Genomic DNA, 13353 nt, shown 5'->3' with positions numbered 1-13353 from the left:
ATCACGTCATATAAGAACTGTGTTCCAAAAGTTAACAAATCACCCCCGCGATTTTGTCAGGTATGTGTCTCTGTGTCGTTTATGATATTGACTCACATTTGATAAACTTTGGATGAATTAGTATCTTTTCACAGTCAGTCGATGCTTTCATATCCATACGAGTAGAATCTAAGAGTGATTTGTTCATTTCTGAAACACAGTTCTTATATGACGCGGTTTAATATTTGTCAATGGGATTTCAATACAAAAAATTTGCTCTGACCCAGGGGGATAGCGGCCTAGAAAGTGATGTCAGACTTCAGTCAAGCACTTGGAATTGTTGGAGTTGAGGCATTCAATTTAGTTTGACTTGGTTCCACAGAAGAATATTGTGAAATTAGCCGATCTACAAGGTCACAACCTTGTGACCTTGTAGATCTGCTATTTTCAACATTTTTCAACATGGAAACGATTATGATGATTGTGAAAAATAATCGCGATTATGTCAAATAATCGTGATTAGACGATTATGTAATAATTGTGACTAATGGAGTGGTGTTTTTTCCAGAGGAGGTGGAGCGCTCGGTGGACGAGCAGCAGTATGAAGCAGAGATCCTGTGTATTGATGGATGGAGTGGTGTTTTTCCAGGGAGGAGGTGGAGCGCTCGGTGGACGAGCAGCAGTATGAGGCACAGATCCTGGCCGAGGTGGTGGAGGTGGAGGAGGAGCAGGAGGACGACTACCAGAGGAGACTCACAGAGTACAGGAGACAGCTGGAGGAGTGGAAGACCTGGAGAAGGAAGCAGGTACTGTACACACTACACACAGACAACCCAGGGGGAATGTTTTTCATTAGGGACAATCCTGAAACTTGAAACATTGAAACCTAAGGTCATTTCTGCAAACGGGCAGGCTTTCCTTCAGGCACCAAAACAACTGGTTTATGGAGATCGGTTAACTTTTTGGAAGATTTTTGTTTCATCTTAAATCTTCTCTTCTGGCACAATATATTTTCAGATGGGGGTCCGTGGCAAAATAAATATCAATTTGGGTGTCCTTGACATGAAAAGGTTCGAGAACGACTGCACTAATGACTAATACACACTTGTGTGATTCCTACGTTAACTTGCAGAAAGCCAAAAAGAAGAAGAAGAAAAAGAAGAGGAGAGAACAGTCTCAGGACGAGACGGAGGAGGATGACGAGGACCAGGAGGAGAGCGAGGCGGACGGCGAGGAAGGGCCTCCGAAGCCCGAGCCTCCGGAGAAGCCAGACCTGGGGGCCATGGAGGAGAGGGTCCGGGAGAAGGCCTCCAGGATCCGCAGGAAACCTGGAGAACCCATTCTGGTCCCTGAGCTGACCGCCTCCGGAAACATCACCGCCAGTGACCAGTGCCCCAGGTATGTACTAGAGCAGGGGTCTTCAACAGGGGGTCCGGGACCCCTAGGGGGTCCTCAGAGTTACTACAGGGGGTCCTCCAAATCTTTGTGTGATAGAAGCTTTTTTTTCTCCTTTTCTATATTAACCACTTGAACCCCCAGGCAGCATCCATATTCAGAGAACTTTAGCCAAAAATAGCAGATCTACAAGCTCACAACGCCTCGCGCTGCGAGGCGTTGTGAGCTTGTAGATCTGCTATTTTTGGCTAAGAGGTTTCGTGTAGGTGAAAAAGAGCAGACTAAGTACAGAGAGATAGGTCAAGTTTATTATGTATTGATGGTTCAAGTGGTTAAATATCTGGAAACACATATTTAGATGAACCCAAAATACACTGATGATTGCGCTGACAAATGAGGAAAGTGAACTATATGGTATCTATGGGTTGTGGGGGTCCCTGCTTCATCTCTCTATCGACTAAGGGGTCCTTGGCATGAAAACGTTGAATACCCCTGTACTAGAGTATGTACTAGTGATGCGCGGATAGGCTTCTGAAGTCATCCGAATCCATCCGCGCAAATTCATTATCCGCCCATTATCCAACCGCATTAATTATAACATCCAATTTATAAATCCGCACCATCCTCATCCGCAACTTCAAAAGTATTATTATTATTATTAGAGGCCTACCCTTATTATTAGGCTAATATTATTTTCTGGTAGGCTATTCCCTGTTAGTTTTCTTAGTTGTGCGATCACAGAAATACATTGATCTAGCCTACGGAATGTCTCCGTTCGTCTTTTTTTCTTTCTTTTTTTTTTTTTTTTGGAGTCGGTGTTGCGCGTCGATGCAGACAGACATGCTGTCACATGCAGGCAGACAGAGTCAGACACACGAGAGAAAGAGAGAGCGAGGGAGAGAGCGAAAGAGAGGAACAAACACAACTTAGTGGGAAGTTTAACTTACCTACTGTACAGTACTTTACAATATGGACTATGGAGCTGAGAGAGATTCACTTTTTAGCAGCGCGACCAGAGGTAATGAGTGCGACGCCGACGATGCATGGCATGATGCCGTTTAAGTGGACACAGCTGTTTAGTTTTATCGTGGACTGCACATTGCCTCATGAAAAATGATGGTTACTTTACAAATTATACAAAATAACACACACACAAGCATACCTAGATTTCGCTTTTTATTTATAGATATATTAGGCCATAATTTATTTCCTGCATTATTTCATCCGCGGATATCCGAAATTAATTATATTATATATATTATTATATTTGATTGATCCAAATCCGACTGCACCGCGGATCACCGCGGTCCACCGTGGCTAAAACCGCTATCCGCGCATCTCTAGTATGTACCCACTGAAACATCACAGCCATGTTGTGAACTTGTAGATCAGCCATTTTCATAATAATAAAAAAAATGGTTTAAGTGATTCATTCATACTGTGTTTTTGTATGTCTGGGTCCCGGGAAGACACCAAATTTATCTTTTGGGTCTTTGGGAGCTGAAAAGGCTTGAGATGACGAGATGTGTCTCACCACACATGTGTTCATGTTGCTCTGTGTAGGGTGGAGGAGGTTGTTCATGTGTTCATGTTCAGTCTCGTGCATACATAGACATCAAAGGGGGCTTGAGCCCCTGCCCTTTTTACCTGTCTGTAAAAAGTGCCCTCTCCAGACCATGAATGCAGTTTTCACTATGGTGAAAGAAATGCAAATGCCCTCTTTCCATGCCATAACTAAAGGCAGCATTCAAGAGAATTTCCTTACTCTCCTGAACTTGAATGCAGCATCTTATGTTGAAAGAATTGCCCTCTCTGTGTAGAAATACATGCCATATGCCACATCTCCAGGATTCACTTGATTATGCTTAGTCTAGTGTAGTATCAAGTGCCAAAAATACCTCCAAGCTCATAACGCGTCGCAGTTGTGAGCTTGGAGGTCTGCTATTTTCGATGTTTTCACCAAAGGACCTTTTAGAATTTTCAGCCCCCTGCCTCTCTCTCATTCTCTGCATGTCTCTGTTCATGTTGCTCCGTGCAGGGCTGAGGTTGCTCGGCGGGAGGACGTGGCCAAGCGCTCTCTGTTTGTCAAGGTCCTGTACAACGACAAGGAGGTGTCCAGGACGGACAGCCGCTCGCTCAACTCTGACTTCAGGGTCCACTTTGGTCAGATCTTCAACCTGAAGATCATCAACTGCCCTGAGAGCATCAAACTGCAGGTACAAAGACATGCGGAGAGCACCACCGGTGCACTAGGGGTGCAAGAGTTAAAGGGATATTTCATTCAACATTTGAAATAAAATAAATCATGAGGGGGCCGTGATTTTTCCATTACTTTTCTTATTTCATTTTTAATATCTTTTTATGTTTATTTTATTACAAAGTGAAATATCCCTTTAATCAAACGAGGCTAATTGGTTTAATCAATTATCAATAATAATTTAATAAAGTAATCAATTCATAATTGATGCCTATTTTGGTAACTGACCGGATAGTGGAGACCTGTGTTCCTAGTCTTTCCTCCCTCTCTGCTGCTTGTTTACCTTGGAATAACGCTTTATACGGTATATCAATTAACATCTAATAATAATACGAATAATGTCTTACACTCTACCATTTGGACTAATCCACACATTGTAACTGTTTGGCTACTTGTCACCGGGTGACTTTGCTCTGTTCTGACCTCTGTGTGTGTGTGTGTGTGTGTGTGTGTGTGTGTGTGTGTGCGTGTGCGTGTGTGTGTGTGTGTGTGTGTGTAGGTGTTTGAGGAGGTGGGTGTGTCTCACAGTCTCCAGGCGGAGGTGTATGTTCCAGTTCCTGAGTCGGCGGTGCTGACGGGCAGCGCTCCCTCTGAGGAGCAGGAGTTCAGCAGCAACCACAGGGTCATGTTTGACCACGAGGCTGTAGGCAGCGGTGAATGGAACACACACACACACACACACACACATGTTTGTATGCATGCATTACGGGGACCAACCACGGACGTATGTATGCACGCATGTATGCATCATGCATTACGGGGACCAACCGGGGACCAAGTCCTTGAAAGAAAGTCCACCATATGGGCTGACTTGAAGCCAACGTCATTGTATGCAAATATCTGACCTGTGATTGGCTAGTAGTGTGTGAATCTCTCATTCTCCCATTCTCTCACACACTCAACGGCGCATGCTGACACTCACACACAAACTGCAGTACCAACTATCGTCTGATGGGGGCTGTCCCCACTGTTGTGTGTGTGTGTCATATGACATGAAAACGCGAATTGAGGGACTTGCTTAAAAAAAACACCAGACACTTCAGCAACACTGCCCCCTATCTTCCTGAATGATAACATTATGGGGACCTACGATTTTGTCCCCACTGTGTCAGACGTCCCCAGCATGTCGGTGTGTGAACATGCGTATGGTCCCCATAAGTATAGCTAGACAAACGCACACACACACACACACACACACACACACACACACACACACACACACACACACACACACACACACACACACTCTTCATCATTTAACAATCCATTTCAACCTGAGGCCGATTCTACAAATGCCTTCTCAATCAGTAGTTATCACACTTTCAGGATTTTCCAAAGAAGATCAAAAATAGCAGATGAAAGGTTCAACACGTACTGTATACTATACAGTAGGTGTTCCAGGCATAGAGTTATAAGAAGAATAGAGAGGACACCAGATATCCCCGCCCGTCCACTTGCATTGAGTTGCTCACCCAGCGCATGAGGCGTTTTCACCCCTTCTTCCGGGTAGTAAAACCGTGACATAGTGGGGCCTATGTGACGCGTTTTGCGTCATAGTTTGTGTTCATGGACGCGCTGGGGCTCCAATTCATGAACGAGCACTTCCGGTATGAACGCGCGTCAATACAAAGAAGCCTAGATGTGCGTTAATGTGTCTGGCCCCAACTGCAGTAGCAACTTCAGAGCTCACCCAAGGTTCTGGGGGCTTGGGTCAAGGTCTAAATGGTTTAAGTGGTTAAACTGATAAAAGAGTGTTTGGTTACATTTGTACACTCTTCAGAGTTTCACACACTTTACGTGTTAGTTGACAATTATAAGTTGCTCTGAAGAGCACCAAGAATACCTAGGTTGTAAATGTAATTTTCTGTCTGTTGAAGGGAAAATCAAGTTTACTCTAATGAAAGTCAGAAGAATGCCTTGAAACATTGCATTTGTTTATAAAATCGAGCTTGTTGTTATAGAGAAACATGAGCTACTGTAGGAGTGTAGAGTTAAGAAGAGAGATTTATTTGCTCTTGAAAAGCCTATGAAGTACTGCTTTTGGAGCTGTGTGAAGCACAGGCTCCCTATACGTGGCCGTGTGGGTCTGTCTGTCTGTGTGTCTGTCTGTCTGTGTGTGTGTCTGTATGTAGCCTGAACTTCCTAAACTTCGGCACGCCACTAGTCCCACAGTTTTGCTACCACACACTCGCGCCATATGTCAAATCGAACGGCTTACTCGGGAATCGTGGGCTATTACTTTTCTAAGAGAAAGGTTCTATAGTTTAATTGATATTCATTTATTAGTGAATTAATTTTCCCCATTGACTTATAATGGGAATCGCAAAAACTCACATTCAATTATTTGTCTCTCGCAAACCATAGGGGCTAGAGTTTCAAGACTTGGAGAGGAGGTTCATAATGATTTCAAGGATTAAATAAAAAATAATTGTGTCATTTGGCCGCATGGTGACGCCATAACACCCCACTTTACGTTTTGGCCTGTAACTCTTGAACCGTAGGTCGGAAAATTAAAAATATTTTTTCCCTGGATTCCTTGGGTCATGACGCATCTCCCCATATAGGCCACGCCCATTTGCGCCATGATAGATTTTCCGCCATCTTGAATTTTCTCCAAAACACACTTTTTGCTCCTTTTCCTACATATTTTCTTCAAATGTCACAAAAATCGGTACACATGATCCACACACACACACACACACACACACACACACACACACACACACAGCTCCACTTCACACGGGTGTGATTTTTATTAGTCTAAACAACTGCAGTCACAGGAAAAAGTAATGTTTTCACCAAGGGTGTGAGCAAACTGCTGTATAGAGGGAGTGTCCATGATCTGGTACCACCCAAATTTAGAACAAGTGTGGGAAAGATCTCATTCTACTGCTCTGCCACCAAAATGTAGAATGCCCTGACACCATCCATTAAAGGATGTGTAACTCTGGTTTCTTTCAAAATTGGAGACCACATGGGGAGTTAAATGTAATTTCTCTTTTTTACTAAAGTGTTTGTAATTGTTGATGACATGTATTATTGTGTTCGTTTTGCATGCTATGTTGATGTAAACGAGTCCCCAGAACCTTTTGGTGTTATCCGTTTAGCTTTAATGTCGTACTGTACCATGCGCTGTTTGCGTTTTTGACTAATAAAGTATTCAATGGGCCCGGGCCACTGGTGTGGTGGTCCGGTTACCCTGGGCTGCAATGCCAGCCTGACAGTGTCGCGGGTTCAGTTCCCAACGACCTTTGCTGCGTGTCACTTCCCATCATCTCTCTCCCCATTTCTTGTCTGTCCTATCAATAAAAGCATAAAATCCCCCCCGACCCCCAAAATAATCATATTTTAACTTTTTACTTTAGAAATGTGAGAACCACTGCCATAGACTGCAGTGTGGTGTTCAGAATATACTGTAATTTCCCATCCCACTCATAATAAATGTCTTTGTGTTTCTAACAATCAGATGTGCCCTTCTCGTTCGAGGCTGACGGCGGTCACAAACAGACCCTGTTGACCTCTGGGAAGTTGTCCTGCTGTGTGTCATGGGGCATTGGAGAGGATGACATCCCCCTGGCCCCGCCCATGACCCAGCAGCCTGGCGCCATGCATGGGTAACATTGTGTTATTATGTCATGTCCTGTTGTTCCCTTTGTTCCATCACTGTAACAGCCTCTACAGGAGCACTTTACACACTTTGAGTTACTGCAAACATCACATAGATAACATTTTCACATAATAATAAAAAAAAAAGGTGTGGACATATTTTGTTGGGTCCAGAATGACCATTATCTGCCATTATACAACAGGTAGTTCCGACGAAGCAATCTCATTGGTTGAAATAGCTATCCTCTGATGATAATGAGCACTATGGAACGGGTGCCGGTTCCAAAATTGCTGCCGTCTCGCTATTATATTGTAGCCTATCCGTAGGCGATGCCTTGTAAGCAGCTAAACGGTTTTCATGTGAAGTTCAGGGACATAGTAGCTAAATCTGGCATTAAAAAATTACAAAATTCTATCGAATATCTTAATTACCGTACAATGAAATGAAGTTGCCGTGTTTTTTTTAAGGGTAACTGTTGTATAATCGCAATATTAAACGAGAGGGTGTGCTTTATCATGATTATCTGCACTTCAACCCCTCCTACGGAACTCGCCTGTCGCCTCATTCCTGCAGCAACGTTGGCGGGCCGATAATCATGATAAAGCACACCCTCTTGTTTAATATTGCTTAATTATCAAAATGTTATTCAGTTTATTTGGGTACGGTGCTTTCTTCCCTAAAGAGATGCTTGGAGGCAGTCCTCATGCCTGTTAATGACATAATTGCTGCGTTATAGACATACATACGAAACACAGGAGAGCCTTGATGTTGTTTACTGTTCACATTAAGTTCTCTCTGTCTGTCTGCATGCACAGTGGACTGAGGCAGCCGGACGCTGTCTCATTTATCGGGGCGTCCGGGCTCAATGACATGAAGAAAATCGGGGAGTGGGCGACGGAATCACGGCTGGACCCCAACGACCCCACAAATGCCGCCATCATGCAGCTGCTAAAAGTGGGTTTGCTATATTCTGAAACGAATCATTGCTATAGACTAGTATAGAGTGTTAATTCACTAACAAAGGTCTCCCACTCTCTCTCTCTTTAGTAAACAGAAAATGCATGTTCAGGTCAAGACACCAATGTAAAGTTTAAGCTGATAAACGGGTAGTCTCTCCCGGGGAGAACCATTTTACTGAACAAACACTATTATCAGATTAGGGAGTTTTATGTTTCTCCCCCGAAAGAAATGTGTTTTAACCAGAAAATATCACTTATCCTAACTTCAAAGGAAAATTTCGGACTAAATCGCTTTCCTACCTTTTATTGTTGTTATTTTATCTCCTGTGGTTGTGTTGGCCATGGACAATATTGTGTTTTTTGAAAAAAGAACACCTGGACCTGTTTTTAGAGACAAATTAACAACAAAAAAAGGTAAGAAAGCCATTTAGACTGGAATTCTCCTTTAACTCTAACAGCTCATCCGCACTGCCTGCGGCGCGAGCGACGCAACGCGATGTCCCGCGAAATACTGTCCTCATATGGAGCGCCAGCCATTGCGTTGCAACCTAGCCTGAACCAATCAAATAAATAAATAATAATATGTCCGTTTACCTCTATGGACAAACCTCGCTCAAATAGAGAATCTGCGAGCAAAAAAAGGAGGGTGGACGACATCGCGGCACGACGCGTTGTTGCTCTCGATAAGTCAGGATGGTCTCATTGAAACAAATGTATTTTAATGAGATTTCATCGTTAGTGTCGTTCGCGTCGTGGGCAGTGCGGATGAGCTGTAAAGCTGATGCATCTCTGTGTGTCCCTGGCCCCAGGTGGCCAGTAGCGGCGAGGTGACGGCTCCTCAGTACTTCCGTCTGGAGCAGCTGCAGGAGGAGTTCAACTTTGTGACGGACGAGGAGCTGGAGCGCTCCAGGAGGTTCCGTCTGCTCCGGCTGAGGAACCGCGAGGTGGTGGAGTTCCGCCACTACAAGCAGGTCCCCGCGCTGGAGCGGGAGGTCACTGACAAGGTGTTCCAGGTTAGGATGCTACAAAATGTCCTTGTACTTTTATTTCAGCATGCTAAATTACCTTTTCAGGGCGCGACCTCCAAAATAGGTTGCGAGGCGTTGTGAGCATGTAGATCTGCTATTTTCACAATTTCTGCTTCTAATATTTGACAAATTTCTCAATGTTCGACCAGAGATAATAAAAATGTGGGGACCCCCCTGGGTGTCTCGACCCACAGGTTGAGAACCACTGAATTATATGAAGATAAAGTTGAAAATGTATTAGGACCCTTGACATCTACCCAGTGTTTAACCCTGTGATCATAAAGAAAAATGTAGGAGACTATAGGGGATGCATTAGTCCTCCTGTGTATAACGCTATTCTATTGATTTCAGGAATATGAGAAGAGACTGAAGGACGGAGACATTCTCAACACCAAAGACCACCTGGACTCACACAGAGCCTTAGTGGCCAGGTACCTTCAGAAGGTGAGCAGATTGGGGATTCACCGTCACAAGAGTCTTGATCAATACTGTCACTGACTAGGGCTGTCACGATTATGACATTTTACATTACGATTAATTGTCACTCAAATAATTGCGATTAACGATTTAATTGTGTTTTTGTCGTTGACAATTACATTTCTGTTTTGCTTTTAGGCTTTGAAGTTACACATGGTAGATATGACACATAACCTAAATATACAAAGAAATGACTGACATATTTGACAACTTCATACTTAAAAAAAGAACATTGATGGTGGAAATAGCCGATCTACAAGCTCACAACGCGTCGCGATGCGACGCGTTGTGAGCTTGTAGATCTGCTATTTCCACTATTTTTTACATGGAAATGATTATGACGATTGTGAAAAATAATCACAATTATGTCAAATAATTGCGATTAGACGATTATGTAATAATTGTGACAGCCCTATCACTGACCAACCACCACCTTTAACCCTGCATCTTTTGTTGTTGTTTTAAATAGATCAGAGAAGCGGTCCTCAACAGATTCCTTGTGGCCAAGCATCACTTCATCCTGTCTGACCTCATCGTGGAAGAGGAGGTTCCAAACATTGGGTAAACATTTGGCATTAAATGCTCTGCCTTAGATTTGTCTAGCCCAGTGGTTCCCAAACCTTTTAACTCAAGACCCAAAAGAGAAATTAGATTATTTGCCCGGGACCCAAACTAGTGAAAATAGCAGATCTACAAGCTCACAATGCGTTGGGAGCTTTTGGATCTGCTATTTTCACTACTTCTTAAACGTTTGACCCACTGTTTGAGGAAACAGTGGTCTAACCTATTCACAGCCATGACAATGAACAGAACTCTGTCCGTCTCTGCAAGTGCAATGCCACCGAAGTCATGCACAAAGTTGACCCAAACAGTACAGCTGTAACTTCACCAGGGTACAAATGTATTCAAACATGAAATTTGAAAACAACCTTCATTCCTAGTTTTCAGTCGTGATATTGTCCTTGTTTTCTTTCTTCTTCTTTTTATTGTGTTTATGGAAAATTAACATTCTACACTTAAAGTGTTAGTTCAGCTATTTTTTACATACAGCTGTGTGAAATACTTGTCATTAAAATAGTGGTTACAAATGTATTAATTGATTACCAGAGTCCCGTGGTCAGAGTTCTGGTCAGTTTTAGATGAATATTAAGTAGTTCCAATGGGGTGGGGGCCATTTGGCGTGGCCCAATCATTGAAAATAGATTAATCCACAAAACTAACGTCATTTGTATTGTTGGCCTATTTCTACCATATAGAGCGAGGTTTCATTCCGATCAGCTGACTGCAAAGCACCTTGTTTTGGGGAAATACGTACAGCGGCGTAGTGATACTGGAGTAACTGGACACAAAAAAATAGTACCACCTGACAGAGGGGTCAAAGTTGAACGAAAGTTGGTTTATTTGGTAGAAATAGGTCAACAATACAAATGACGCTAGTTTTGTGGATTCATCTATTTTTAATGATTGGGCCATGAGCCCCTGCCAAATCACCGGAACTACTTTATCTAAAACTGACCTGAACTCTGACCACGGGACTCTGGTAATGAATTAATACATTTGTAACCACTATTTTAAGTATTTCACACAGCTTTATGTAAAAAATAGGTGAACTATCACTTTAAGGAAATAAATCAGGTTGATAATAATATCAGCCATAAACTACACAGGCATGCCAGGCTCTGAGCGTGAAATGCATCAGGGGAATTTTAGTAACACAGATAATGGCCAGAATAGGCAGGATGGGGAAATCTCTCTGTCAATACGGATTGTAAGATAAATATTATTGTGTTTTTTGAAAGGTACATGAACAGCATGAGTGCTTCCCTTGTAACTGGTCTAATCCATTGCTTCCTGACACGATACAGTACGTCATTGTTTGGGTGGCCCAAGGATACATGTCAGAATGGAACTATTTAAACAGCCACTTATAGGATGGTGCCAATTTGTTTTCTTTTCACATTTTCTGGTCCAGTTCAGAAACAAATGGTTTGGATGATTCATGCTGGGTTTCTCTTGAACTGTAGGATGTCTGAGAAATGCCACATAAAGCTGTCATGACGACAGGCAGGCTGTGTAGATCACAGGATGATGTCAGAATGTTTTGGCTCCCGTCTTGCTCCAAGCTGTTTGATGATGGAGTAAACATCGCATTCCCCTGGCTGGCTGCATCACAAAACCTTTTCTTTGGATTGTTTTTACATCTTCCATTTGTTTAATCTAATTTCACACATATGTGGATGCCAACGTTTAAACATTATATCGTCACTGTCGGGCAGAAACCTTGTATCTCCAAGTTTCACATTTGTTTGTTTTTTGGTAAATTAAAGCCCTGCTTCATCACACAAAAGTAGTGAAAATAGCAGATCTACATGCACACAACGCTGTGAGGTGTTGTGTGCTTGTAGATCGTCTATTTTCACTATTTTAAATCGTTTTTAAAATAATAACAAAAAAAGAAGGTTTTGGACATACAGGGTTTCTACCCGACAACGACGATATGAAATATGTTTTCTTTTCCAGACTTTGTTACATTTTGTATTTATGTAATAATGGTATGTTCGGATGTAGTGTGTGTGTGGACTTTGAATGTGATCACAACCACCATTCTAGAATGTGCCTTAATTATCTTCATGTCATCTAATGACTTGATTTTATTTAATTTTCATTTCATAATCTCTTTTATGTTCCATCTCCACGCTATGCTTTGCATTTGTCTTGTCAGTGGTTCACCACATGGGTATGTCCATAGACTTTATTTGTATTTATTTCCCTGTATGTTTACCCTTTTAGTTTCCACTTTTAGTTCCTTCCGTACATATCCCACGTACTGTAGCATTATAGTGTAGTATTCTAGACCAGGCACGTGCACACATAGACATCAAAGGGGGCTTGAGCCCCTGCCCTTTTATCCATCTGTAAAAAAGTGCCCTCTCCAGACCATGAATGCAGCATTTGCTATGGTGAAAGAAATGCAAATGCACTCTTTTCCATGCCATACCTGAAGGCAGCATTCAAGAGAATTGCCTCGTCCAAACTCTCCTGAACTTGAATGCAGCGTCTTATGTTGAAAGAATTGTGTAAAGATCAAGCATCGAAAATAGACGATCTCCAAGCTGTGAGCTTGGAGGTCTGCTATTTTCACCATTTTCAGGCCCTTTAGAAATGTCAGCCCCTGCCTCTCTAACATTCTCTGCATGTCCCTGTTCTAGACTGATCATAATGAACAATCTGGGAACCCATTCGAAAAAAAAAAAAAAAAAAGTCCATTCTTAGTTTTCGTGTCTGGGGGCGCCACTTTTTTGTGTAGAAACAGGAACTCAGTTTGGCTCCTCCCTATTTCTTTGTCCACTTCCTCCTGGGTGCTTCTGCCTTTATTCCTACTAACAACAACACTACATGTTTAGGTCAGTGGTGCTGCACTGCTGAGGCGCGCTACACACAGTTGCGACAGCTATCGTGTCCGTGTAGTCTGAGAATGAGTGGGGAAGGGGGTGATCCCATTCAGTGTAAACGGAGGCCACGTGGGTTTTTGTCGTTGCCGTGTCTCTTGGCCAAAGCGACAAAAAACTACAAAAAACAACCTTCCATTGACAATGCATTGGACACTCCCCTCCCCCCCTCATTCTCAGACGATACGGAGAAGATGTTTCG

The 13353-nt window shown here is 42.8% G+C and overlaps 1 protein-coding gene across 1 annotated transcript in view; it reads left to right on the top strand.

Moving 5' to 3' along the window:
• Positions 1-13353, top strand: part of cc2d2a (coiled-coil and C2 domain containing 2A) — a gene marked incomplete at both ends in the record, with an annotated part of 54904 nt that overhangs the window by 21212 nt on the left and 20339 nt on the right. Inside the window, 9 exons of the mRNA XM_080729782.1 lie at positions 629-785; positions 1112-1377; positions 3413-3590; positions 4131-4284; positions 7098-7245; positions 8054-8192; positions 9007-9210; positions 9577-9669; positions 10172-10263. Coding sequence (XP_080585908.1) covers positions 629-785; positions 1112-1377; positions 3413-3590; positions 4131-4284; positions 7098-7245; positions 8054-8192; positions 9007-9210; positions 9577-9669; positions 10172-10263 — 1431 coding nt within the window. The remainder of the gene's footprint in view (positions 1-628; positions 786-1111; positions 1378-3412; positions 3591-4130; positions 4285-7097; positions 7246-8053; positions 8193-9006; positions 9211-9576; positions 9670-10171; positions 10264-13353) is intronic.

The sequence above is a fragment of the Nannobrachium achirus genome, assembly GCF_963921795.1.
Source record: "Nannobrachium achirus genome assembly, chromosome: 1".
NCBI lineage: Eukaryota > Metazoa > Chordata > Actinopteri > Myctophiformes > Myctophidae > Nannobrachium > Nannobrachium achirus.
Note: the sequence above shows the minus strand (reverse complement) of the source record. Positions and strands in the feature narration are given on the sequence as shown.